The sequence below is a fragment of the Pseudorca crassidens genome, chromosome 19, assembly GCF_039906515.1.
Source record: "Pseudorca crassidens isolate mPseCra1 chromosome 19, mPseCra1.hap1, whole genome shotgun sequence".
In the NCBI taxonomy this organism is placed as follows: Eukaryota; Metazoa; Chordata; class Mammalia; order Artiodactyla; family Delphinidae; genus Pseudorca; species Pseudorca crassidens.
Genome location: NC_090314.1, coordinates 54,644,887 through 54,670,510, shown reverse-complemented (window position 1 = coordinate 54,670,510; position 25,624 = coordinate 54,644,887). Strand labels below are relative to the sequence as shown.

General features: G+C 61.5%; 1 protein-coding gene across 9 annotated transcripts in view; it reads right to left on the bottom strand.

Moving 5' to 3' along the window:
* RBFOX3 (RNA binding fox-1 homolog 3) overlaps positions 1–25,624 on the bottom strand; it is a 448,026-nt gene that overhangs the window by 6,430 nt on the left and 415,972 nt on the right. For 6 of the 9 annotated variants that reach the window (XM_067716016.1, XM_067716012.1, XM_067716018.1 and 3 more), the window contains 8 exons: positions 16,880–17,134; positions 9,657–9,794; positions 7,617–7,670; positions 6,706–6,798; positions 5,050–5,110; positions 1,734–1,787; positions 1,301–1,433; positions 657–837 (listed from right to left, as the gene is read on the bottom strand). In XM_067716016.1, the coding sequence (XP_067572117.1) occupies positions 657–837; positions 1,301–1,433; positions 1,734–1,787; positions 5,050–5,110; positions 6,706–6,798; positions 7,617–7,670; positions 9,657–9,794; positions 16,880–17,101 (936 nt within the window). In that variant the 5' untranslated portion in view covers positions 17,102–17,134. The remainder of the gene's footprint in view (positions 1–656; positions 838–1,300; positions 1,434–1,733; positions 1,788–5,049; positions 5,111–6,705; positions 6,799–7,616; positions 7,671–9,656; positions 9,795–16,879; positions 17,135–25,624) is intronic. The other 3 variants (XM_067716017.1, XM_067716020.1, XM_067716019.1) reach the window with 3 other exon arrangements.

The window sequence follows — 25,624 nt, the reverse complement described above, 5'->3', positions numbered from 1 at the left end:
GGTGCTCACAGAGTCGCCACCAGGCCAGCGCAGCCCTGACTCTGATGCTGATGGGTATGGAGGCTCGGTGCTATCCTGGACACTGGGATGGGACAAGGGCAAAGGGCATTAACTCAGACCAAGTCTTAGCCCTGACCAATGGACTGCTGAATTACAGGCGACCACCCGGGATGGAAATGAGGTCTTGTGTGGGGTGGGGGTGGGGGTCGTCAGCAAGGGCTCCGAGCTAGAGGAAGCAGTAAGTGCAGCCCCGTGAAAGAAGAGAGGAGACAGGACCCCATCAAGGGGGTCTGCCCTGGAGCCTCTACCTCCTGGTCTCTCTCTGGCCTCTGCAATGGACACAAGGTGCCTATGGGGGCTCACTCAGTGACCCCAATGCTGTTAGGGATATGGGAGATTCACCCACTGTCCCCATCATACAACTGACACCTTGTGAAACGGAGAAGACACGCCTGGCTCATCGGGCTGCTGGGGGATCCATTGCTACTCGCACCCTGAGCACAGATAACCCAGGTTTACCTGTGCTGAGGTCGCCCCCTGGGCTCCCAGGACGGGAGGGGGTGGGGGGAGTGGGGCTGGGAGTGGGAGACACTGACTGTTCACTGAGACATACGAAACGCCAGATTCCACCCTCCCTCCCCCGGGGCTACACTTACATAAATCTCAGCACCATAAAAGCCATCCTGATACACGACCCTGGAAGCAAACGGACAAGAAAGTGGTGGGAACGCTGGAGAGGTGGGGTAGGCCGGCTCCGGTGTCTGCTGAGGAGGGAGGGGGCAGGGTGCCAGCCCTGCCCATGGGACTGGCATTTTAACAAGCGTTTGCTCCAGTGCCCTGTTTTGGTATAACAATAGAGTAACACCCTTGCTGGTCAGCTCCTTTCTCCCACAAACCCAGGGGCCCGTCGGCCCACCTTGCTTCCCCTTCCCCTACTCCACCCCAGGCAGCTGTATCCCCCCCATTAGGGTCGGAGGGCCCCGGGGAACGGACCAGGGAGGGCTTAGAGAAGGCCCACTGAGCTCCAGGGCCGACCACCACCCATTAAGGCATCGGGCAAGGTGCTGGGGCTCTAAACATCCCTCACATGCCAGAGACCCTGAGATCCGGTGGCAGGGCGGAGGTGGGTGTACTGATGTGGAAGCGACTGCTGTGTGAAGTTTGGGGTTCCCACCGCCCCCCACCCCCGCGCCACAGTGCTGGAAAGGTTGCCTAGCCCCTCTGGCTGCACCACGCCCCCCTCCCCACGCTCCCGGGGCCGTTCTCCAAGCCTCCCTGCCTGTGCGCCCCAGGTACTCACGCTCCGTAAGTCGGGATGGGGGGCGGGGGCGGCGCAGCCCGAAACGTATTGTACACAGCCCGGCCCCGGCCCCGTAGGTGCGCGCCCCTGTAGGCAACAGCTGTGCCGGTTGTGGGGTAGGGGAACCCCGTCACTGCAGGAAAGGGCGTCGGAGAGGAGACAGTGTGAGAGGGAAGGCTAAGGGAAGGAGGGGAGGCAGGAGGGGAGGCAGGAGGGCTGGGGCCTGACCACGGCCGCATCGGGCCACACATCCCGCCTGGCCACGCCCACATGGCCACGCCCCACCACGCCTCGGCCTGGCCACGCCCACCCGAAAACCGTCCCCGCCTAGCCACGCCCCTGGCCACGTCCTCCCACCCAGGACGACTGGCCAATGACCGCCCAATACCCGGCCAGGCCCGCCCCAGCCCCGCGCCGCAGCTCCAGCCTTTACCCGCATAGAATTCGGGTCCATAGACTGCCCCTACCACCGGATTTAGCTTCCAACCTAGAAGAGAAGCAAAGAAACCCAATCACTGTCTTCCCCATTGTCTCCCCACCTCACACTATGCTTGGGAACCCCAAGGACTCCAGGATGAGCCACACTGGGACATTCCGAGGCCGTGGCCACTGCAGAGGACGGGCGGGACCCCTCCGTCTGCAGTCAGGGTAGATGGATTAGGCGGGAACACAGTCCCTGGGCCCCTCTTGGGATGCTGCAGCCTCACTGGCTGAGTGCTTTCTGCTCCCTGACAGAGACCCAGTCACTGCTGACGATCCTCCCGGTGTCTTGATTCTTTTCGCATTTCGGCCTTCCCCAGCCTGCCCCAGGCCCTCCCTGTCCTGGGGCACTGGCCCCAGCAGCTTGGGGTCTGCAGTGTCTGCAGGAGAGCACGAGGAGGGAAAGTGGAACGCGTTATTATGCAACGTCTATAGGCCCCCAGCTGGGATGGGGGCTGCTGGTGGCCTGGGTACGTTAGTGCCTGACGGCCCAATCTCATGGGAGCTGTCTCATGTGGGCACCTGGCTGCCTTCCAGGACGGTCAGAGGCTGCCGTAAAGGAGCTTGGCCTCAGCCACGGCGACCTCCTTCACCTCCTGCCCATCTCTGTCCTGGGTCGGGGCTCCCGAGGGGCTCCCTTTCTCAGTGCTGAGTCCTGCTTTTGCTATCCTCTGTCTGTTTTCCCCCAAAGCAGCCGGTGGGAGGGCTGCGGGGGGAGGAGGTGGGGAAGAGGGGCCTTGGGATTAGGGATAATGAGAAGGACAGCTAGCATCCTCTGACCACTTTACCATATACCACACTGTCCTAGACCCATCCGACGAGGAAGGTGTCACGGCCTCCCATCTTACAGATGAGCAAATGGAGTCTCAGGGAGGCGTGGCAGCCTTGAATCACAGGGCTGGAGAGTGGCAGAGCCAGACGAGCTGTGGGATGCCAGGCCCACGTTCCTGGCCACTCCCTGGCCCCCAGCCTCTCCCGCTCTGCAGGTGGGCAGGCTGGTCATCCTCTCCCACCAGAGACCCAGGCGCACGGGTGAAGGCCTGCTCCCACCTGAGGCTCTGGGGGTAGAAACCAGCCAGTTGAGCCTGTACCAGCTCCAGGTGGTCAGGAAGTGAGGGTGGGGTCAGCTCACGTGACCAGGCCCAGCCCCTGGCCCCTCAGCTTATCAGGGTCTTATCTTTGCAGCACACCCCCAGCCCAGCTCCATGTCTCAAGTCCAGATTCTAACAGCCCCACTGCTGGGCTGGCCGGGAGGTGTCCAGGACAGAGTTTCTGGGGCCTTGTTCCTCCTGGGGGCCCGTTCTCCACACTCTCCATGAGACTATGGGTCGCCTTCCATCCCTGGTCCACCATCACATGACCAGCACAGATGTTTGCGTCTGAACGTTGCTGCTAGGCCTCTGGAATCTTCTATAAATACCAGGTCAGGAGGGAAGAAACGCTTCATCTTCTGGGATGACCTCCAGTCCCAAGAACTGAGTCTTCTTAGTAGAAATCCACGATGGAGCAGAGTCCTGAGCCCATGACCCAAGCCCACCTCCCTTAGGTCCCATCTGGCAGCTCTCCTGCGTGCAGTCAGAGAGGCTGTACTTCTGCTTCGGATGGCCCTGGCCCCTCCCTCTGCCAATTCTGGAGTCCTGGGTGCCTCCACCTGTCGCTCTGGCCCCAATTCACTGTCTGGGACCCCAGATGACAGAGGCAGTCGGAGACCCACCTGGGTGGATCCTTTGTTTCTTCAGCAAATAGTAACACCTGGTCAAACCTTGCGAGTCTATTTCCTGAAGTGGAAATTTCTGCCCCTCTGACCGACTGATGAATTGAGTCCTCTGAAGTGTTAAGCAGAGTGAAGCCTCAGTCAACAGAGCCCATGAGCTGGGCTTCACTGCCACCTGCAGGGAACCCAGGGCTGGCCCACTGCAGCCCTTGTCACTCTTGCCCAGGCCAACTAAGATGTTTAAATGAAACCATGTTTGCCACCGAAGTGGGCAGAGGTTTCTCCCTCTCTCCACTCCCCGTCGCTCAACCGGCCTTGGTTCTGTGCCCATTCCGAGCCAAGGGTGCACTTGTTCAGGGATGGATTCTCTTCCAAATCCCATGTCCCTCCACATCCTCAGGTCTGCCCAGAAAGCAGGGGCGTGTGGCTCTCGGGAGAGGCTGCGCAGCCCCCTGGATCACCCTGGGCCTGTAAAAACGTCTACCGCTTTCCTTCCTGTGCTGAGCACCAGGTCACTGAAATCATACACAGCGTGTGCTCAGGACAGGCGTGAAGCCGGGGAGCCCCCAGATTTTTAGAAAGAATTTGAGCTTTGCTAGTCCTCAAAAAAGCAGGATGGGAGCGACAAGAATCTCATCTAAATGGGGTCTGGCCAGTGCCCCAGCCCTGCCCCAGGAGGGAAGACTGGGGGGCCCAGCTGGCGAGTCAGGCGGCAGATCTGCCCACTGTCCTGCCCTAGGTTTTCCATGCTGGCCGGTCCCCTGACTCCATGTATATCTGATCAGACCAGGACAAGAGAGTCTGGGGGTGGCTCAGTCCACTCTTCCCTGCTAGTGGGGGTGGGAAGCAAAGCCCATGTCCTGCCAGGAGACTCGTCCCGGTGGAGCAGGGCTGCTGCTCCCTGGCTAGAGGAGCAAAGTCAAGAAGGCCCCGAAGAGTTCCCAGCTACACTGAAACCAGTCCCCGCACCAGTCCTCGCCTGGTGGAGTCAAGTCACCCAGAGGCTGAGAGCCGTCCCTCCAGGCCTCCCTGCGGCCAGCATTTAGCATCAGCTGTTTTGTTTCAAAGAAGACTGGCCACATCTGCTTACAGTCGGGCCCAGGTGCGCACGGGCACACTGCTCAGCTGACGCACACTATGGCCAGCGGGGCCTCAACCTTTCCGTGCTTCCAAGGCCCAGGGGCGGGCGGTGGGGGGCTGTCCCTCTAACTGTCATCATACTCATTAAATACTGAGCGCCTCTAGCCTCGACACTTAGAAAATAAGGAACGATCCAGGAAGTGGCCACTCTCCGCCGTGCCTGAAGCCTGTCCTCGGCCTCCGGGTACGGCCACGCTCGGGAAAGCACGGGGGTCTCACCAGCTGTGTGGGTGGAGGCGGGTGGCCCCAGCTCTCCTCCTGCTTCGCTGACCCACCCCCTTCTGACCGCGGCAGAGCCGGGACATGAGGGGGCACTCAGCATCCAGGGAGGCTGGCCTCCAGCAGCCTGGGCTCCTCCTGGGCCCTGTCCCCACTGGTGGCCCCTGCAGCCTCCCTGGGGTCTTGGGCCACTTACCGTTGGTATAGGGGTTGGCAGTCTTCTTGTTGGTCATGACTCGGGCCGTGGCGTTATTGACCTGCCCAGAGAGAGGGAGGGAGAGGCTGAAGGGAACATTAGCCTGTAGGCCACTGGCCGCATGGTCCTGCTCTGAACTTCTCCTCCGTGGCCGCCTCGGAGGGGGCTGGGGGCTGGGGAGGAGGCCCTGGGACGCCCAGGCGAGGCACAGGACCGCCTCCTCTTCTCGCCTGGCCCCCCACCACGGCCTGCCCTCCCCCCGGGCCTCCTCCCTCCGAGTGCTGCCCGCACCTCACCCCCCGGCTGAGAACCTGGGCCATCACTGTTCCCAGCACTGGCTGGTGCCCAGCCTGGCCCAGGCCCCGGGCCCTCAGCTTAAGCATTGCATCCAGTCCCACTGGCTCTTGCCGTTCACAGGACTGTTCCCACAAACCGAGCCCAGCCTCTCTCTGGCAACCCAAGGCCACTGGAGCAGCTGGCTGGTGGACTCTCCCCAAAGTGCTCTCAGCGCAGCTAACAGAATGGCCCCCAAGACTTCTCTGCCGTGGGTGGCTGCTGAGGCCCTCCTGGTTGTGGGCACCAGGATGGTCACCCCTCCCCGTGGGGGCAGCATCCCTTTCCCTTGAGGCCAGCAGAGAGCTTTCTGTGGGGGCGGGGGGCACACGTGCCCGTGGTGGTGGGGCAAAGCCAATGGGGGAGGAGCAGGTAGGTACCAAGGGAGTGGGTCCTACTGTGCAGACATCTAAGGCCGTGGTCAGGCTGCCCAGAGGACTGGGCTGGGCTGTAGGGAGGAGGAGAAAGCAGGGCAGGTGTGGAACTCGAGGGAGGGGTCTGGGCCGTACTGCCTCCCCCCGGTCAGTGTGAGCCCCTGGGGCCTGGGGCCGCAGCCTGGGCTGCCGGATGCTGGGCTGGAGCCCGGCTGAGGTCGGTGCCTCTGGCACTCCTTCTGCTTCTGGAAACCCTCCCTCAGGTCCTTCCACCGCTCTTCCAGTGGCTCCGCACTAGCCGTTGAGCCCTCCCTCCCTGGCCACCCTTGCTGCCCGCCCTGCTCGGGAAGCCCAGCTCCCAGACACCAGAGCCTCAGCGCTGAGCAGGGCACACGCAGCCGCCCGGGAAGGGGTGGTGGAGGCGGGCGTGTCGGGGGACCCCTCGCCTTCCCTCCCCTCTGCGCCTCTGGGCTGGATCCCTTTCTAGGCTCTGGCTCGTACTGCTGCCCACCCTCTGGGGGATAAAGGCAAGGGGCAAACTGCAGGATGGGGCAGCATGGGGAGGGGGGACGGGGCAGCTGCCGCTCCTTGGTGAGACTAATGACCTGCTCCCAGCCACGGGCAGGCTGGGCTGGTTGAGGTCCTTGGAGCCGCCAAGCCTCGGAGACGAGACTTCTGGGGCTCCTCCCAGTGTCTGGCTGAGCCCCACAGCTGGGGACCTTTTCCAGGAATGAGAGGGAGGGGGCAGGCTGGGGGGCCCTTGGGTGAGCCTGAGGCCTAGACCCAGAAGGCGTGGCGGGTGGTGGTCTCGGCTCCGATCTCAGCTTGGCCCTGCCATGGGGTCCTGGCCTGGCTCTCTGCATGGCAGCAGTGGGGCTGGGTCGGGGGCCCAGGGTGACCGGAGGCGGCTCTCAAGGGCGTCCCTGCCGCAGCACACTTATCTGAGCACCTCAATTTTCCGTCCCTCTACGATCGTCCCATTCAGCTTCTCCCGGGCTCGGTCAGCATCTGAGCTAGTTTCAAAAGTTACAAACCCAAAACCCTGTGAGCGGAGAAGGACAGACATGGAGAGAAAGACATAGGATGAGAAAAAGGAAAAAAAAGGAGGCGTGGGGAGTGGGGGGGGGGGCAGGGCAATGGGGGGCGGGGAGAGAGAGAGAGAGAGAGAGAGGGGTTGAGTCAGGTGAGTTGAAGGAGAGACTCGGGCAGCCCAGAGGTCTGTCCTGGTGCCACTGGCAGGACGCCTGGGAGACATACGGCCCCGGGGGTGGGGCAGCTGCTGGCCTGGCCTGAGCCTGACCTGAGCTGACCGCCTGGCACTTGAAGGGACAGGCCAGAGCTATAAGAGAGATGCTGACCTGACCAGGGGCCAGGACTGTTGCCCTCACCCCACCTGGGGGGCCAAGGCTGGGCTTCTGGACCGAGTGGGGGCAGCCTCACCCATCGTCATCCCAGGAGCCCCAACCGGGGCGGGGGGGTCTTCCCGTCCAGGAGCGGGCACCCTCCCGCCTGCCCCCTGCAGGCCCTCCACCGAGTCTCCGGGCAGCTCCAGGAAGGCCGGTGGCCCCCGGGGGAGCGGCTCGAAGGCTGGGGACCCAGGCCCAGGGACCGGGGCTCCAAGTGCAGACAGAGAGGTCCTGGCGACTTAGAGAGAAGGAAGCCTCAGCAGCGGCAGCGACAACACAGACAGCGGGGTGGGGAGGGTGGGGCGGGCGGAGGAGCGGGGAGTACAAGCACCCGTGTCGCTCAGGGGTCCTCAGGCTCGGAGCTCTCCAGGAAGCAAACGCACATTTCACACGTTCGCCTGGCGGGACCTACAGCCGGGCGCTGTAATGGTGGCGGCCTCTGGGCGGCACCCACCTTGGAGCCCCGCTCGTTAAAAATGATCTCCACGTCTAAAATTTTTCCGAATTGCTGCAGAGACAGAGATGGGGGTGGGGGAGACAGGAGAGGGTGTGTTAAGACTGCTGGCCCGGCTGGCCTGCTCCCCAGGGGACCCTTGCCCCCTGCCTGTGTCAGGTCCTCTGCCCCCGGCCCTCTCTCCACCTCCTGCAGGGACATGAAGGTGCTCTTGGGTAGCCTGGCGGCGGGGGGGCATCCCTCCCCACCTTCCCGTGCAGAGAGCTTTTCCCTCCAGGATGCTGGTCCCATCTGCGGTGTTGTCAGCATCCTCTCCTCTCCCTGCTGGGACTTTGACACAAGTTGCTGACAGACAGCCCTAATTCACACACATGGGTTCTGGGTAAGTCCTTCCCAAAAGGTGGGGTGCTGCCAGGGGGAGAAGCCCCTGGAAGAGAGAAAGTGCTAGGGAGGGACCCTGCACTGCCTGCTGCCTGTGCTGTTTGGGGCTGGGCTGTGTGTGGGGCAGGGTGAAGTGACCCCAGGCCCTTCTGCCTGACCAGGACATACCAGTCAGCTGGGCCCAGACGCTCTGGCTGCCCCCTTCCTGCCCCATCGCTGGCCTGGAACTCCCAAGGGGCAGCCTTGTCTCCCTCACTGGCACGTGAGACCAGGAACCTGTGAACCAGGTCCCCTAAAATCCCAGTTGAGGTCCCGAGGGGCCTGTCCTGAGGTCTCCAGTGCATACAATTGATGTAACATTTGGAGGTGGGTGTCACGTGGGCAGGGAGGGACGTGGAACCAGACAGTGAGGTAATGCCAACCCTGACAAGTACTGGAGGGGGAGGATGGTGCTGCTGTGCTGCAGGGGCGAGTGAACTCATGGGCGTCCTGCAGGGACCATGGGTGCCCCTGGGCGGCCTGTAGGGACTGAGTGTGCTGAGGCCCGTGATGTCGGGACTGGAAGGGCGTCCAAGTGAACTGACCTAATAACATCGTAATACCAGCTGCTCCGAGTGGGGGCCCCAGGCTCAGAGAGCTGGCAGTTGCCCAGGCCCAGGGCCAAGAGCGGGCAGAATTCTCATCTTCCGATGATTCTAAATCCTGCCTGCACCCTACTGGGTATAACCCCAAATCCAGTGGGGCCTGGCCCCCAGGAAGAGAAGTGGACATCTGGGCCAAGGGCAGGTGTAGGTGCTGAGTCCATCCCAGGAGGGCCACCTCCTGTTTGCCTGACAGATCCCATCTGGGGTGGTGGGTGGCATGAGGGGAGGGCTGGGGTTCAGGGCCCAGAGCCTGCCTGACTTGTGGCAGAAGTGGGGAGTGGGCACAGGGCAGGCAGGGGGAGGAGAGTTTGGGGTGGGAGAGGGAAGAAAGGGAGGGAACACGGGCCAGGCGCATGTGTCCTCTGTGGCCGGGGCTGAACCCTGGCTGCTGCCCCCTCACCTGCCCACGGGGCAGCCCTGGCACCCGGTGGGTGTCAGCACCTGCAGGTGTTCAAATCAAGTGACAGAATAAAGTCACCACGGGACTTAGGGGCCTCCCTGCAGGATCTTACAGTAACCCTACAACTGGCTGAAATCCTACAGAGCAAAGTCTAGGAACAGACAGGGAGAATCCAGGAACGGAACGCGCACTTGCTTCCCATCGTGTGCTCTCCTGTCACCCCACCCCTGGGGCCTGGAGGATGTCCAGAGAGGTTGAGTGCCTGGGCCCCAGGCACACAGGACAGGCAGGGCTGCTGGGTGTGAGGCCAGGAGGCTGGGCTGCCGCTCTGGGGGCACAGGGGTCCCTGGAGCCCTCATCAGAAGGAGAGGCCAACGGAGTGATAACCTGACTGGCACTGGCCTGGGCCTGAGGGGCAGGTGGTGGAGGTGGCAGCCACGCAGGTCTCTCCACCCAGAGCCTGCATCCCTCCTCCTCCCTCCTACCCCACAGGCTCGGGTCAAAGCAGGGCTGGACCCAGAGGGCAACGGGAGGCAGGAAACCCAGGGGGCCTCTCTGACACCTGGGCTGTGCGCTGAGAGTGGGAGTGCAGATGGAGGGGCCACACACACTCACCCCGAACATTTGCCGCAGGTCGGGGTCCCTGAACCGGAAGGGGATGTTGGAGACGTGTAGCCGCTTGGGCTGCTGCTTCTCTGTGGGGTCGGAGGGATGGAGCGGCTGGCTGTCCGTCTGTGCCGCGTCGTCTGTCTGCTGCGGGAAGAGGACCCGGGCTGGGAGGTGCCCCCTTCAGCTCCCATCCCACAGCAGGGGACCATCTAAGTGCCAGGTCTTCCCCAGGCCCCTAGGACGTCCCCATCCTGGGACCCGCAGGAGACATGGCACAGCAGCACCTCAGCCTCAGGTCCCACTTCCAGGTCTTTCCCCGGGCTGTGTCTGCAACACCATCGCAGGGCCAGGCCTCCCTGGCCCAGTGCGTCCTCCCACCGTGGCTCGGCCTGTCCACTGAGGTCTGACGTCAGCGGTCCCTTGGCTATCACGGTCTTTGAAGTCATGAGTGCACTGCTTCCCTGACGGCCCGAGTTCTGGGACCATGGGCGCCATTTGGGGTTTCCAGCTCAATGAGAAAGTGGAGAAGTTTCAGAAGCCACCGTGACACACATATCCGTGGCGGTGCTGCCCCACAGGGAGGCCTCCCCTGGGCTGCCTGCCTCTTCTTCTAACCCTGCTCTGGGGCTCTGCATCTTCCAAGGCTCAGGGGTGGCCACGTCCAGTGCTTCAGAGCTGGTCCTCATTGTGGAGCTAAATGTGGGTCAACAGAGGGACTCTGAAAGACTTGGGTCTCAGGGAACAAAGCTGCCACAAAGCAAGGACCCCCTCCCACCAGCTCCCCGAGAGGCCAAGGCCGTGGAGAGGCCCCGAGGCGGTGCAGGGCAACAAGCAGGTCGGGCTGGTGGTGTGCATGTGAGGTTCCTCCCTGGGGACTTCAACAGGGACGGGCCATCAGCTCACAGCCAGGCTGCCCTTCAGCCTGGTTGGTCCCTGCTGAATCCCCAGAGCCAAAGGCAGGCTGGGCGTGGTGAGTGGGGGAGGACTGACCGAGGGGCCTGGTTGGCTCATCGTGACCCAGGGGCTGGCACCTATGGCCTTCTGCGGGCTGCTCAGCGTTAGTACCCAGGATCAGAGCCGGTGACGGATGGGGTGGGTGGACAGACGCCGGCTCCCTCCCGTGGGGCTCCTCTGCCCCCTCGTGCCTCTGCCCCTTGTGGGCATAACGGGCCCAGAAACACCTTTTATTGCTTCTTTCCTTTTCCTGTCTCAAGTCCCGGCTCTCCTCCCAGGTCTTTTGGGATCACCAGCCCAATACACTGCTTGAATTTGAATCTTTGTCTGGGGGTCTGCTTCTGGGACAGGACTCCAGACGACGGACGGCCTGGGGGCCTACAGAGAGTGAAGCGGGGAGGGCAGGGTCCTCGAGGCCTGGGGTAGACTTTGCACAAATGGAAGTCCCAGTGGCTGTGGTCTCCCACGTGGCTGGAGGAGCAGAGGCAGCTGGCCGGCAGCAGGAGGCTGGGCCGCGGAGACACAGCTGAGAGGAGAGGTGCCGGAGAGCACTTTCCACAGGTCCCCGGGAACTGCCCGTTTGCTTCTGGTGGGTTCTGTCCACCGGAGGAGTGCTGACCAGTACCACAAGCTTCTTGGAGCCAGAACAGTGAGCAGGGCGAGGTCACTGTGGCCTCGTGCTGTGGCTGAGGAATGGACCCCGAGGGGCAGAGCCTCACCAAGGCCAGTGGCTGGAGATGTCTCTGGACTCCTGAGTGCCTGCCCTAGATGGCCACCCTCGTCATCCTTTCTGGAAGGAAAGGGCCGCTCCCCCAACTCCTGCACTCAGTGGATGCCATAGGGCAGGGGAGGGGATGTCACCAGCTCCTGGGCACACTTCCGGGGGTGAGCTGGCAGGGGGCCTGGAGGGCTGCAGGGGTGCGGGAGCATCTTGTTCAAAGGCCCCTTAGCCTCAGCTCTGTGCTCCTGTGTTGAGAGGAAGCACAGGGTATCAGAGCCCATTGGTGGGTTGGAAGCTACCATCGTCTCGTGTGCCTGGGGACACGTGTGACCTGGGGCTCAGCAGGTTGGCCATCCCATGCGTGGCAGGCCCAGTTCTGACAAGCGTGTGTTCTCTGAGCCCAAGTGTGGTCCTGCGCCTGTTCCTGGGGGTTTACCAACAAGTGCCGACCACCCCTGCTCCCAGGAGCCCACCTTTAGCAGGGCGGCGTCTGAGGAGGAACAGCTGGTGGGGTGGGAGTGAGGTAGCAAGTCTCTGAGAATCCTGATCCGGCCTGTACATGCCTTCATTCCTGATGGGCAACATGGGGCAGCTGCCTTTGGGCTTTTCGGGGACACTTGTGGGCTCCTCCCCCCAAGCCCGGGACCTGGAGTTGCCCGAGAGCTCAGCCCCCTCCCCAGCTGTCCTGCTGTCCTCCTCCCTTGGTCCCACTCTTCCTTGCAGAAAATAAGCTTGTGCGTCACCTTCAGAGGGCCCACCTGTGCCCCTGATTCAAGGCGGAACCCACAGTGCATCTGCTGATTCTTCATAGGTCTGAGCCCCGCCCTCTGGCAGTGGTAAGGGTGGGCCCAGTGCCCCTGTCACCCCCCTCCACCCCGTGCCTCCCACAAACCTGTGCCCTCAGCTGCTTCTGGGTACAGGTGACTAAGTGGACTCACCCCAGACTTGGAAAACTAGTGGGAGAGGGGCATGCAATGCTGACTCTGGGCCAGCAGAGGGCAGCGGTCAGCGCGACCTAGTGGCCAGGGCCACAGGAAAGGCCCAGCTTGCGCTCAGAGGAGATGGGGAGCCCTGGGCGGGGCAGGGGTTGGAGCGGGGACACCACGGGAGGGTACTGACGAAGCTGGGGCATCTGGGGCTGGGCTGGGCTGTCCTGTCCCACCTTGGGCCTTTCCTAATAGCAGAACTGAGCCCACTGTGTGTCTCCAAGATCCAGGGTCCTCCTGCCTCTGCATCCCACCCCAAAGGCTCTTAGGGGAGCAGCTGAGGGTCAGGTGGGAGAAATGGGGTGATGGGGGCAGGACACAAGTAAGAAAAGAGCCCCCCTTGCCCCCAAGCGCAGCTGCAGACAGAGGCAGATAAATGGGTTCAATGACTGTGAAATTGTAAGATGTGCAGAGAAACCCCAGAGTGCAACAGCACACTGGCTGCCCCAAGGCGAGATGGAGGCCTTCCCACCATTTATCACAGTGGTCCAGGCAGCCTGCACCGCCTTCCAAGGGACTTTACTTCCTTTTTTTTTTTTGCGGTACGCGGGCCTCTCACTGCTGTGGCCTCTCCCGTTGCGGAGCACAGGCTCCGGACGCGCAGGCTCAGCAGCCATGGCTCACGGGCCCAGCCGCTCCGCGGCATGTGGGATCTTCCCGGACCGGGGCACGAACCTGTGTTCCCTGCATCGGCAGGCGGACTCTCAACCACTGCGCCACCAGGGAAGCCCTTCCTTTTTCTTTTTTGAAGCAATCTTTGCCTTTGATTCTCAAATGCAGGGAAAAGAGAAACAGCGGCAGCAACTCGCTCTTCCCTCCCACAACTGCTCTCGGCCGCTTCGCTTCCGTGTCTTCCCCATCTCTGTGTCACCTTAGTCGTCATGGGTCCCCCTCCACCTTTCAAGGCAGCAGCCAGCCCATCTTGGTGGGACAGCATATGTCCCATCCTCGCACCCTCCGAGGAGCCTGCAGCTCTATTCACCTGGGCCTCCCCAAGCCCAGCACAGGGAGAGGCCAAGAGGGCCCTGGGCAGGGTTCGTTAGGTCTGGCAGGGCCACAGGCAGCAGGCCAGGACCTGGTGGCCGTCACGGCTTGCTGATGCCGCACGGGAGACTCCTGGAAATGCCCTTTCTCTATGGCCCCATCTCTCCTCATCTTTGGTCCTCCAAGACCTCCTGGGCACTCGTGCAGTGACTGTCAGCTGCCTGCCAGACATGGCTCGACCCTGGTGGGCGGTGAGCCAGCCTTGGAGGAGGCATTCTCCGCCTGTGTCCTCATGCCGTTCACTCATGAAGTCTTCTTCTGAACCTTGAGTGGAGCTGTGTGTCCGCTTTGGACCCCGTGAATGATGCCACGCTCCAGGCTCTCTGCTGGCCGCTGCGCTTGCTGCATTGGTGCTGATGGTGCCGTCTGCTCGCACCACGCCTGCGTGGAGGCGGCACGCGGCTGAGTCTCACCCTGCAGTGGTGCACTCCCACCACGGTCCACCCCTTTTACTTTTCTTAAGCCCCGAGAGCCAAGAGCACAGGGGACCAAAGGCCGCTGCTCCGGGTGGAGTTTCTGCTGCTGCAGCGCTTGCTGGTGGGGGAGGAGAGACAGCCATGGGGCAGGCCGTGTGAGGCCCATGGTGCAAAGGCGAGGTGGCCCCAGAGGAAGATTTGGGAGAAGGGGAGGAGTTTCTGAGAGGAGGTCCCTCTGGCTGTCCCACGATGGAGGGTGGACAAGTGGATGGGGAGGACACCTGCAGGGGACCCGCATGACTTTGAATGAATGAGTACTCCAGGGAGGTGGTCCCCAACTCGCACCCCTGGGGGGCCCTGCAGGGTAGTGAGGTGGGCCCGCTCCATCAGCAGCCCCAATCACCCAGCTCCCCCTGCTGCCTTTTGACAAAAGAACGTAGATGACACCGTGATGACAAACGGAATCCAGACAGGAGACGGCAGGTCTGGACAAAAGCTGGAGCCCGCACCGCCTGCTGCCCCGCACCTCCTGCTTCTAACGTCAGGCTGCCTGGGGAAGGCCAAGAGGAGAGTCAGAGCAGTGACGGAGGCCTGACACAGGAGGGACATAAGACAGCTGAGAAGCAGGGTTGTGAGTGCCAGGAGTTACTCTAGTGGAAGTGGCTCCTGGAATCTTAGAGCGGGACGGCCGGCGGCCACCCTCCCCAGCTGCTCCCAAGGTGGGAAGCCCCTGCTTGAAGAAACACTCCCAGTCAGAGCACTCACGCCAAAATCTTTGCCGGGCAGCTCTGGGTGTCTTCGAGGTCACCTACTAATCCAGTAACTTTCACCCGTGGGGCCTCCGTCTCCGGATCCCGATGGAAGAGCAGCAGACTCTGACCGCCTTGCAGTACCTGAAGAGCCTCAGGTAAAGAAAGGAAAGTCGAGGCTGCCCGTTCACGGGCTCAGTGGCTCTCTGGCCCAGGCACTTTCCCGGGGAGGCGCTCAGCTGAGCAGGGAGACTCTCATGTCTTAGTTGGCTTCTCTCCGAGACTCCTGGGTCCTCTCCGGGGCCGTGGATTCTCACAGGCACGGAGGTCAACACTGGCCCCCTTCCACTTTATGTCCCTGATTGGTGGGCAGCAACGGCTCCCGCGGGGCAGGGCCGGTCATTTTTCCCGTGTGTCCCCAGTGCTGGCTCAGCACCTGGCACGAGCAGGTCCCCGCAAGTGTCTGCCAAAGGAGGACGACTTTCTTTTTTTTTAATTAATTAATTAATTAATTTTTGGCTGTGTTGGGTCTTCGTTGCTGTGCGCTGGTTTTCTCTAGTTGCGGCGAGCGGGGGCTACTCTTTGTTGCGGTGTGAGGGCTTCTCATTGCGGTGGCTTCTCTTGTTGTGGAGCACGGGCTCTAGGCACACGGCCTTCCGTAGTTGTGGCACGTGGGCTCAGTAGTTGTGGCTCGCGGGCTCTAGAGCGCAGGCTCAGTAATTGTGGCGCACAGGCTTAGTTGCTCCGCGGCATGTGGGATCCTCCCGGACCAGGGCTCAAACCCGTATGCCCTGCGTTGGCAGGCAGATTCTTAACCACTGCGCCACCAGGGAAGCCCCGAAGGGAGACGACTTTGAATTTGGCGTGGTGAGGCTGTGTCAGGGGGTCCAGGAGGCCTCTGTTTGTGCTGTCGAGGCGTTGGAGGGTGTTAGCTGTCGGTCTCGGCACCCTCTGTGTCAGCTGCAAGGCTGACCCTCTTGTCTCCCAGGCTTGCTTCCAGGGCAAACCTCTGGGGGTCAGTATTTGTTCACAAGGAGGTTGTGAGAGGTTTTTCCAGATACACCCCGTCTGCTGTTGTCCATCAGAAAGAGACCGGTTGGCCGGCCGTGACCTGTTCGCAGGGAGCCCCTCTGGCTCCCGTGCTCACCTCTCTTTTCCGAGGTGGAAAAGCTAAACCAGGGAACTATGGTTTGCCTCCCCATTCTAAGGCCCGTGGGCGCTGCCCTTCTCATCCGTGGAACCCTGGGGGTGTCTATGGCAGACACCCTGTACCAGGGACACTGGGATAATGGAAAAGCCTGGTGGCTTTGGTGCTGACTCAGGCTGGGAGGTGCTTCGAGCAGGCAGGAAGGGCACCGGCTGGGGTCTGGTCCAGCCCAGGGGGCAGCTTGGGGGCGGCTGTGTCTCCCCAGAGCCTGGATGCTGCTGCTTGCACAGGGAGGGTAGGTGATATCTGGATCCAGGGGAACACCGTGGGAGCCAGGTTGGGTGAGAGGGGGGCACCCATCAGATGGGTGGTGTCACTCCCGGTCAGCACAGGCGTGCTGGCCTCCTGCCAGGCCCCGCTAGCCGGCAATGGGACAGATCAGCAGGGCCAACTGGACGAGCGCAAAGCCCCAGAGCTCGGCGGGGCGTGGGCGCCCGGAGAATGCAGCGGAGGAGGTCAGGGAGGGGATGCGGCAGCCTGGTCTCCAGAGGGGCTACCTTCACAGGGCGCCCACCCCGGTTGGCCAGGGGCGGCGGCCACTCCTGGACGTGACCCTGGCTATCAGGAAATCTCTGAGAAGTGCCCGGCTCAGCACTTTCTCCTTGGGGCTGCATTACAACCACATAATTGAAGCTATCTGATTGGAGGGCAGCCAAGCAGGTAGATTACAAGTGATTAGCAATGATAGGAGTGCCTGCAACCTGAGACAGCCCTGAGGGGCCCTGGGCCTCTCCTTGCTGCTGCCAGCCCCCTCCCCGCCCCCCCCGCCGCCCCCTGCTTGCCCCCGTGATGCCGCTGGGCCGGGCAAGCCCAGGCCACTGGCCTCGCCCATTTCTCTCACTTCCCATTAACAGGTCACTGACCACTGAGGACACGCTCCATCTCCCAGATGAGGTGAGAGTTGGCCTGAAGTTGCCGCTCGGGGAGACCGGGGTGGGGGGGGGGTAGCTAGAGGCGGTGGGCCTGGCTGCCCCTCCGTGGCACCTGCCCACCAGAAAGATCCCTGGGGTCGGATGGCGATGAGCTTGGAGGCTAGGCGCTCCTTTCTGGGGGCGGGGACCCCTGCTATGGGGCTGCCTCTCCGTACACAGGCCCCCAGGCCCCTTCCCCACCGGCACTCCCCCTGAGGTTCTGAAGTTGGGGGGCCCTTACCGGCACTGTCTGGGCCCCTGCCATGGGCTGTGTGCTGGTCTCACCACCGGGCTGCTCCGGGTGGGTCTGTGCTGGTGTATACAGGGTCATGCCGTGCTCTGGGGGGACCGGGGTCTGGCCTGAGTAGTCCGGCGTGGGGTGCGGTGGCGGCGGGGCGTACTCGGCGGGGATGCCGTTCTGTGGCGGAGGGGGGTACTGGGCCGGGGGGTAGGGCTGGGCCATCGCTTCAGGCGGAGCCGTGGCGTCCTGATTGCCCTGGGGAAGGAGAGAGCAAGGCTGGTTAGACCTCCGTGTGGCCTGGACACTGCCCCCTTTCACTGCCCCCTCTCCAGAAGGCTCTGTTGTCTCCAACTGTACTTTCAGCAGCATTTTCCATGCCCCCTAGGAGGGGGGCTCCCCCAGCGTGGGGCACCAGCTCAGAGCCGGGCTGCAGGGGGAATTCTGGGCAGCCACGTCTGGGGTGAGACACCTCTGTGTTTGAGGCCACTTGTGCGAACTCGTCAGGCCTGAGTACACTGAAGATTTTTTTTGTTTTTAATCCACCTAATTAAAAAAAATTAAATATTTTGAGATAACTGTAGACACAACAGTTGTAAGAAATATCTCAGCATGATCCCGTGTACCCTCTACCCAGTGTTCCCCAGTGGTGACATCTTGTGAAACCTTCCCCACCAGGAGAGTGACATAGGTCCAGTCAAGATACAAAACGTCCCAGCAGCACCAGAAGCCCTCCTTTGGCCCTTGATAGCCACACCCTCTCCCTCCCGCCTTAGAAAGGCTTTTAAGCCTTGGTTTTCTCGTCAGTAAAGCAGGAGTGACGAAAACGATTCACAGCCTGCAGGGAAGAGGATTGGAGTTGATTGTGCAGACATGGAGCCTGGTACAGCTCGGCCGCACGGTGGCCACCGGGTGAGGTGCTATCGGGGGGCAAGTAGGGTCCCCGCCTCTGTCTTGAGGATCCCGGAGATGCCCCAAAGATCCCTCCCACCCTCTCGAAGACCTGCTGCCCCAGGAGGGAAAGTGCTCCCTCGACGCTGATCCCAGCCATGCGGGGGCTCTTAGAAGCCCTGACCCTTAGCAGGGCCCGGAAACAGCCCAGGGCAGCGGTTCTCCAAATGGGGTGCCAGGACCGGCAGCAACAGCACCACCTGGAAGCAGGTAGCAAGGCAGACTCTTGGCCCCGCCCCAGACCTCCTGCACTCTGGGGGCTTGTGAGAACCACTGACGTCAGGCATAGAGAGCAGCCCTGGTAGCAGGTCCCTCAGCCCCAGAGAAGCCACTGGGGTCCTTCGTGGTGCCAGGGGAGGTAGGGGTGGAGCAGGGTTCCGGCTGTCCCTTGCTGTGGACACACACTGGGGAGCAGAGGAGGTGGCCCCTGGCCTTCTGAGGGTGTCTCCAGGGAAGAGGGTTCCTCACCACCTGGAAGGACAGGGGCCACCTCTCACTGGAGTAGCCTCCCAGCGTGGAAGGACCCTTGCACACACAGGGACGGCTGACCCTTGTGACTGCTTTCCCGATGCCCTGGGACCTCACGTGTGCTCCCGCGCTCCCCCATCAACCTCTGCGTGTTTTTTTTTTTTTTTTTTTTTTTGTGGTACATGGGCCTCTCACTGTCGCGGCCTCTCCCGTCACGGTGCACAGGCTCCGGACGCGCAGGCTCAGCGGCCATGGCTCACGGGCCCAGCCGCTCCGCGGCATGTGGGATCTTCCCGGACCAGGGCACGAACCCGTGTCCCCTGCATCGGCAGGCGGACTCTCAACCACTGCGCCACCAGGGAAGCCCTCCTCTGCGTGTTCTGACCTCAGTTTTAGCGTCTGTCTCCTTGTCCATCTCCCCCGTGAGACAGATGCTTCTTCCAGTGAGCGGGCTGGCTTGCTCGACGCTGCGCCTTCAATTGGTGACAATTTATTCACCCGAAACTGTTTAGTGGGCAGCTGGGGGTGCCAGGCCTGTGGCTCCGGTGGGGACCCGGGTGGGCAGCCCCTGCCCTGGTGGCGTCTGCTATCCATTGGGGAGTAAATCCAACTACCCAGATGTTGAATCAGTTGTTAGGGTGGGGGGTGGCCTGAGCGCCATGGAGACTGAGCACAAGGCCTGGTGTTCTGCCTTCAGGCTGGAGCCCTGCCCCTCCACTGTCTGCCTGCTCACCTCCCTTCTAGCCGGAGGCCTGAGGCCCCCACCTCTCTGCCTTCAGGCTGGAGCCCTGCCCCTCCACTGTCTGCCTGCTCACCTCCCTTCTAGCCGGAGGCCTGAGGCCCCCACCTCTCTGCCTTCAGGCTGGAGCCCTGCCCCTCCACCGTCTGCCTGCTCACCTCCCTTCTAGCCGGAGGCCTGAGGCCCCCAACTCTCTGCCTGGGGCCCAGCCCTGCCCTGCTCCCCAGGCCCCAGTGCCAGCCTTCACTGCCTCGCAGCTGACACCCCTCACTCCTGGGGTGACCCGACGCCTGATGAGAAGTCCCGTCCTCTACGTCCTCCTTGGTGAAGCCCCCAGGTCCCTCCCCTCTCTCTGCAGAAACTGGGGCAGAGATCACGCCCCTTACGAGTGGAGGGAAACACGCGTGTACACACGTGCACACACTCACAAGGGCCCGTTCCTTGCTGGAAGGTCCCGCCTCATTGATCCCAAGTAGCCGAAAAGCCCCATTAACCAGTCGGCCAACGTGCTGGCAACGTCCCCGGCTCCCGGCCCGAGGGAGAAGGAAGGGGTGGGCTCAGGATGAGGGAGGAGGGGGCCAGCAAGGCGGGAGGGAGGCTGGCAGAGGTCGAGCAGCCAGGCTCCAGGACGGCGAGGGCAAGGGGCCGAGGGGAGTGGGGGGTGGAGAGCCAGGCGAGGAGTGTGGACAGGCCAGGGTGAGGGAGAGGGTGCTGTCAGCAGCCTCCGGCTATCAATTAACTGATAAATATTTGATTAGAACCTTCACTAACTTACATCTTCCCAGGGCCCCCTCTTCCCCACCTCCTCCAAGGCTCCAGGAAAGGGGGGCTCCTCTCCCGTCTGCTTCCTTACCACCCCACCCATAGCTCTCCCCAGTGCACTCTTCCCCGGGTCCCGTGCTGGCAGAGGGGCAGCCTCTGATCACTCCCACTGCGTGGTTCCTGGGCAGGAGTCCGGAGCCCAGACTGTCAGGGGACGCTTCGACCCGGTGGGAATGCTGGGAGGTGTGTTTGGAATCCTGAGTGCCAGGGTCTGGAGGGGTCTGGGGTGGGCAGGAAGCAGCTATGGGACGGGGACATCGAGGGACATCTGCAACATAATAAAGTCAGCACATCTGAGCACTTGGTGCTCCCTGCTCTGCGGACGTGAACTCATCGAACTCCCTCCAACCTACAAAGTAGACGCCACCTCCCTATTTCACAGCTAATAAAGCTGAGGTACGGGGCGAAGTGACTTGCCAGTAGCCACCGGCTCCCAAACCTGGCCCTCTGCTCCTCGTGCGGGGGGCGGGGGGGACTGGAGGGAGGTGAGATTCCACAGCCTAGTGACAGTCTAGATGCGCAAAAGCACAGGGAGGGCTCCAATCCCCCATCTTGGCCACCGAGTGGCCCCAGGTCACCGTTTATCCTCTCTGCAGTGGTCATCTCTGGCGTGATTCGGTGGGTCCTGGGCAATTCTCGACACCCCCGCCCTGGGTGTCCTCCACGCCCACGCATGGTGGCTGTCGTCCATGAGTGGCCTTCACCCTGGCTGCACACGCATGGCTGGACCCCATCAAAGGGCAGCCCAACTTTACGACCAAACTTTCCCATGAGGTTCTGAAGTGTAGCCTGGGCTGAGAGCCGCCAGACCAGGCTAGGATGGAAAAGCAGTGAGTAATCAGGTTCATCCTGAGAGGCTGTCTAGCTGCCTGGCACACAGAGGGTTGCAACAGTGTTTGTCACTTTCCTTTTCTTCCTTCTTCCCTGGTCTGTTGGGGCCACAATGAGGGAGGGGTTGAGCTTGGCGGCATGAGCTGAGCAGAGTCCCCCTGCCAGGCCATGGGGCTCATCTCAGATAGCCTCATGGTTTCAGATGATCTCAGAGCAGCTTGTGAACTTGTTTGGCTCCCCGGGGGTTCATGAATTCCCAGAGAATGGGGGCCACTCACTCACCCTCCATCCCCACATCCCTGTACCTCCATCCCCACAGCCCTGTACTCAGCACAACACTGCTGTACTCGGAAGAGTTTCAGTGCACACTGGATGGGTGGATGAATGGAATGATGGATGGGCAGAGGGGTGGATGGGTGGATAGATGGATGGATAAAAAGATGGATGGAAAGACAGATGGAGAGTGAATTGATGAAAGGTGAATGGATGAGTCGATGGACAGACGGGTTAAAGTTTAAAGACTATGGTCGGGTCACGTATCCCCACTCCCTCTGCAAATCTGTTCCTCTCTCCTGTCATCACATTGGCCTGGCAAACCAGTAAGATCACCTCTGCCCACTCCACTCCGTGGCCCACAACTGGAGAAAAGCACCAAATCACCCTGATTTCCTTAGATCACTTCCCTCTGCCGGCCACTGCCCCTCACTCTCAATGACCATTTCACTCTCCCTCCTCAACCCTCCAACTGTGCTCCACTAGCCTCACCCTCAGTGATGACCATGCTGCTTATTTCCCGCGGCAAATGGAAGACAACGTCCATGCTCCCCTGCTCACCTCCCTGCCTGTGGTCCTACCCTCGGCCTTCCCTCCCGTCCCCGCTCCTGTCTGTGACCAGTCGCTTCAGTGCACACTGCTGTCCAGTCCTTGTCACCCACATGTGCTCACAGTTCTGGCAAGTTGTCTACTCTCTGCCATGATAGGAAAAGAAAACCCTCCTCGACCACACGGCTCTGTCAGCTACAAAGCCCGTGCACTGCTTCCCTACAGAGCCAAGTCTCTTGAATGAGCTGCCTAGACCTGCAGCTGCAACTCCTTTCTTCCCGTTCCCTCGTAATCCCACCCCAAGCCGGTTCTCCCTGGCACCATCCCCTGAAACTACCTTGGGCAAGGTTCCCACCTCTGCCACCTGACAACCTAATGGTCAGCTCGCGGTACTTATCCAGCCTGACCCCTCGGCTGCGCTGAATGCGCCGACTCCTAGTCTCTCTCCAGACGCGCTCTCTTTTCTTGGTCCTTACTCACCACTCTCTTTATTGCCCTGGAGGAGTTTCTGGCCCAGCGGGAACTGACCGCTCTAAGCCGACAGTGATGGTGGCTGGAAGGCAGTAAGTTCTAGAGAGATCAAAGTTTTTTCATCTGGCAAAGGGGAACTGAGGGCAACGGACACAGAGGGTGGACCGATTCGGGAGGTCCACCCTACAGTGATGGTGGCTGGAAGGCAGTAAGTTCTAGAGAGATCAAAGTTTTTTCATCTGGCAAAGGGGAACTGAGGGCAACGGACACAGAGGGTGGACCGATTCGGGAGGAAGGAAGATGTCGGGGGAGGCTGTGTGGCTGGCCATGAGGGTGAGGCTAGGGCTCTGTCCTCTGGCTTCCGGAGCAGGGGAGTGAGTCTGGGGTATTTATTCCCCTGCTCTCTCCCTGGGAGGCCGTCTCTGTCCTAGACCAAGGGGGACCTAGACCCCCCTCTCGAGGGGCTGCTCCTGGATCCCCCCTCCTTCTCAGTCTCAGTTGCTGCTTCCTCCTCTGACCGTTAGGCCTGGGGTGGTAACAGGTCTGTCACCACCAGCTCTGCGCTGTTCCTGGTGGTGACCCTCTGCCCATCCTCCAGACACCTCTGCAGAGAATCTCCTTGTAAATAAACTCATGTTATCCTAGAGCCAGTGAGCCACCTGCCCTCTGTTGGATCCTGATGACACGGCGACGTGGGATGGGAGCGCTTGTCCAGCCCAAGGGACGGGTAGGGAGGGGCTCTGACCAGGGAGGGCCTGGCCAGCCTCTCAGGGAGGCCCTGTGGCTAACGGCCTTGTCTCTGCTCCTGCATCCGGGGTGGGACTGCCTTTGGTACCAGACCCTGAGCACAGACTCAATGCGTCCATTTCTAGGTGGCCCTGGGCACAGCCCAACCTCTTAGTCTGTGGGAAGGGAACAGTGACTCGTCTGCCTAGAGGCAGGGGCTGGGCGGGAGGACCTTCTATCTTCAAGATCTAGAGCTAAGACCCTCCCCAGTGTTTCTGCCCACATCACTCACTCGCCCAATGGAAATTCCTACACTCAGGCCTCGGCCAGTGAGCTCCCATCTTTCGGGGTGAGGGTCCGTTGTGTGTGTGGTGTGCTGGGCGGGATGCTCAGGGAGCAGGGTGCTGAGGGGAAGGGAAGAGCGGAAGTGGCAGCAGACAGACAGTCCCAGCCCCTCGCTGTGCAGTCCCCTGGGGACCCCTCTGCTCACAGCCCCGCCATGACAATTAGGCTAATTGCTTCCCAGACTCCTCACCCGAGGAGGGAGGGCACCGTAAGCCCCTGGTCCACAGGCCAGGCTGCAGAGGGAAGGGAGGCTGGCGGCAAAGGCTGGGCTCCAAGCCGTTTCTCCACCACCTCTGGGCAAAGCTGGCCTCTAGACGGGGCAAAGGAGGGGAGCGCAGCACGACCACCAGTCCCGAGGGCCAAGCTGTTAGGTGTGTGACCTGCCTGTTTTGCTCTGGACAAGGCTCACCTGCCCTGAGAGGGGAGCAGAACTCCACCCTCACAGCCACGCCCCCCAATACTGAGCTCTACCCAAGTCACTGGCATCTGTTGAGCCTCTGCTGCCTGGCACCGGGGACACACAGGAGGTGAACAGGCTGGATTTACACAGTGCTCGTGTGGGCAGGGACTGCCATTGGTACTCTGCGAACTTGGCCATTTAATCCTCTGGGTGACTTGAAGAGGCAGGTGTCACAAGCTGCATTTCACGGAGGGGGTACGGAGGCCATGGCCATGCGGAGAGTGGGCAGGAAAGCCGCCCCAGGGTATCCCTGACCACACTCCACACTTCACAGCACGGACAGGGTCCTTACACAGGCACGGTGGAGGGCTGTGGGGAGGAGAGACCTGGGACTGGGCCTTGGAGATGCACCACCCATGCTCCCAGGACAAGAGGGACAGATGTCAACTTCCTAAGGCCGGAGCAGGGGCCCGGCCAGAGCCTTCATGCCATGTGTGGCAATTCACAGGACCAGGAGAATGGGTGGGTCAGCTTCCAGAAGAGGCTGGTTCAGAGGGCCCTCTGTGAGCATCCCTGGCCTGGCCTCTAGGCCTCCCCTGTTCCGTGCCGATCAGTGTCGGAAGGGGAGGCAGCTGACCTAGGGGCTGACCTAGGGGCTGACGGCCGGCAGACAGGATGTGTGGGTTCAAGTCCCCAGTGACGGCTGAGCCAGGGGACCTCACAGCTCTGACCTCTCAGCCAGGAAGCAGGATGGTCCTGCCTTTCCCATCCCAGGGCATGCACGAGTGAGGCCTTGCCCCAAATCTCTGGACACTGGGGAATCTGCAACCCGAGCAAACCCGAGACTCCTTCAATCCCTGAGTCTCAGACAAGAGGTGACTGCAGGCGACACCAGACCCGGCCTGCCAGACAAAGTGACTTTCATCTCTGCGCTCTCACCGGCACCCCGCCTGGCTCTGCTTGAGCGAGCCTAGCGATGCATGTTCACTACCGGTGTGGAGGCGCCTTCCCTCTCAGAGCAGCTCTGCTGGGAAGCTCTTCCACACGCAGAGCTGAAATCTGCCTTCTGGAAACTTCCATCCCATGCCTACACTACTGCACTCTGTGGACTGTCCTCCACTCGCTGACCCTCTGAGGGCACGAAGAATCCACAACACTCTACCCATCTTGATTGTTCCCTGGTGCAGCTCCAGGAATACGTGGGATGGTTGTTCCCATCTTACGGGTGAGGAAACGCAGGTCCATGGCTCCGTGTGAATCCGAACCCAGGCTGCGTTCCGCTTGTCCTCGCGACCACCGCACCTTTCCTTTCCCAGGGGCTGAGGGCCTGGTCGACACCCACCTGCTCAGGGGGAGGCTCCCTCTGGCTGTGGCTGCCCAGGGAGGTTGGTTCAGGAGCAGAGGGACGGAGTTTTCATAGAGCAGGAGAGTCACCGGCGATAACGTGATGGTAACAGACGGGAGGATCGATGCTCACAGAGGGGAAAGGGAAAAGGATGGGGGGAGGGGGAGAATACGAGGAACAGGAGAGAAGGGGAGTCACGAGACTAACACATTTAGTTGTTTTCTTGGACGTGATAGTCCTATTTTCTTAACGTGCTGATCACAGGGAAGTGAAGTCTTGGGGAAAAAGAGATGATGAGATTATCGAAAAGGAATGAAGGTGAAGCTGGGACACATGACGATATCAAGGGAAGGGGCCGGAGACCCCCGGACTCTTGTCTGTGCTGGCCCACACATCAGGGCCTGCTCACATTCCTGCTGACACGTGGGGGAGTTTCGTTGGTTTGGGCAAGATGTCCCGCTGGGACTCAAGGCGCACGAGCAGGAGTAAGCATGGGTCCTCTGACTTTCTCCAAGGACGGTGGATCCTGGCGCTGCCCAAGGAGACCCAGGACAACCGGGATCCCAGAGAGGGAACTCCGAGACCGAGAACATTCTGTCCACTCAGCTGAGGAGGAATCAGCACCCTGGGAGGCTGATTCGTCCAGGGTCACCTGCTGCTGAGTGCAGGCGGGGCTGGTGTTCCCACCTCCGCGCCAGCAGGAGTGGGAACAACGGTGTGCGTGAACTCGCTCGCTGAATACACACCAAACACCCAGTAGGCCAGGTTCCAGGTGCTGGGGTGTGCCCTGCCTCTGGCAGTGGACACCCCGGGGAGGCCCCGTGAGCA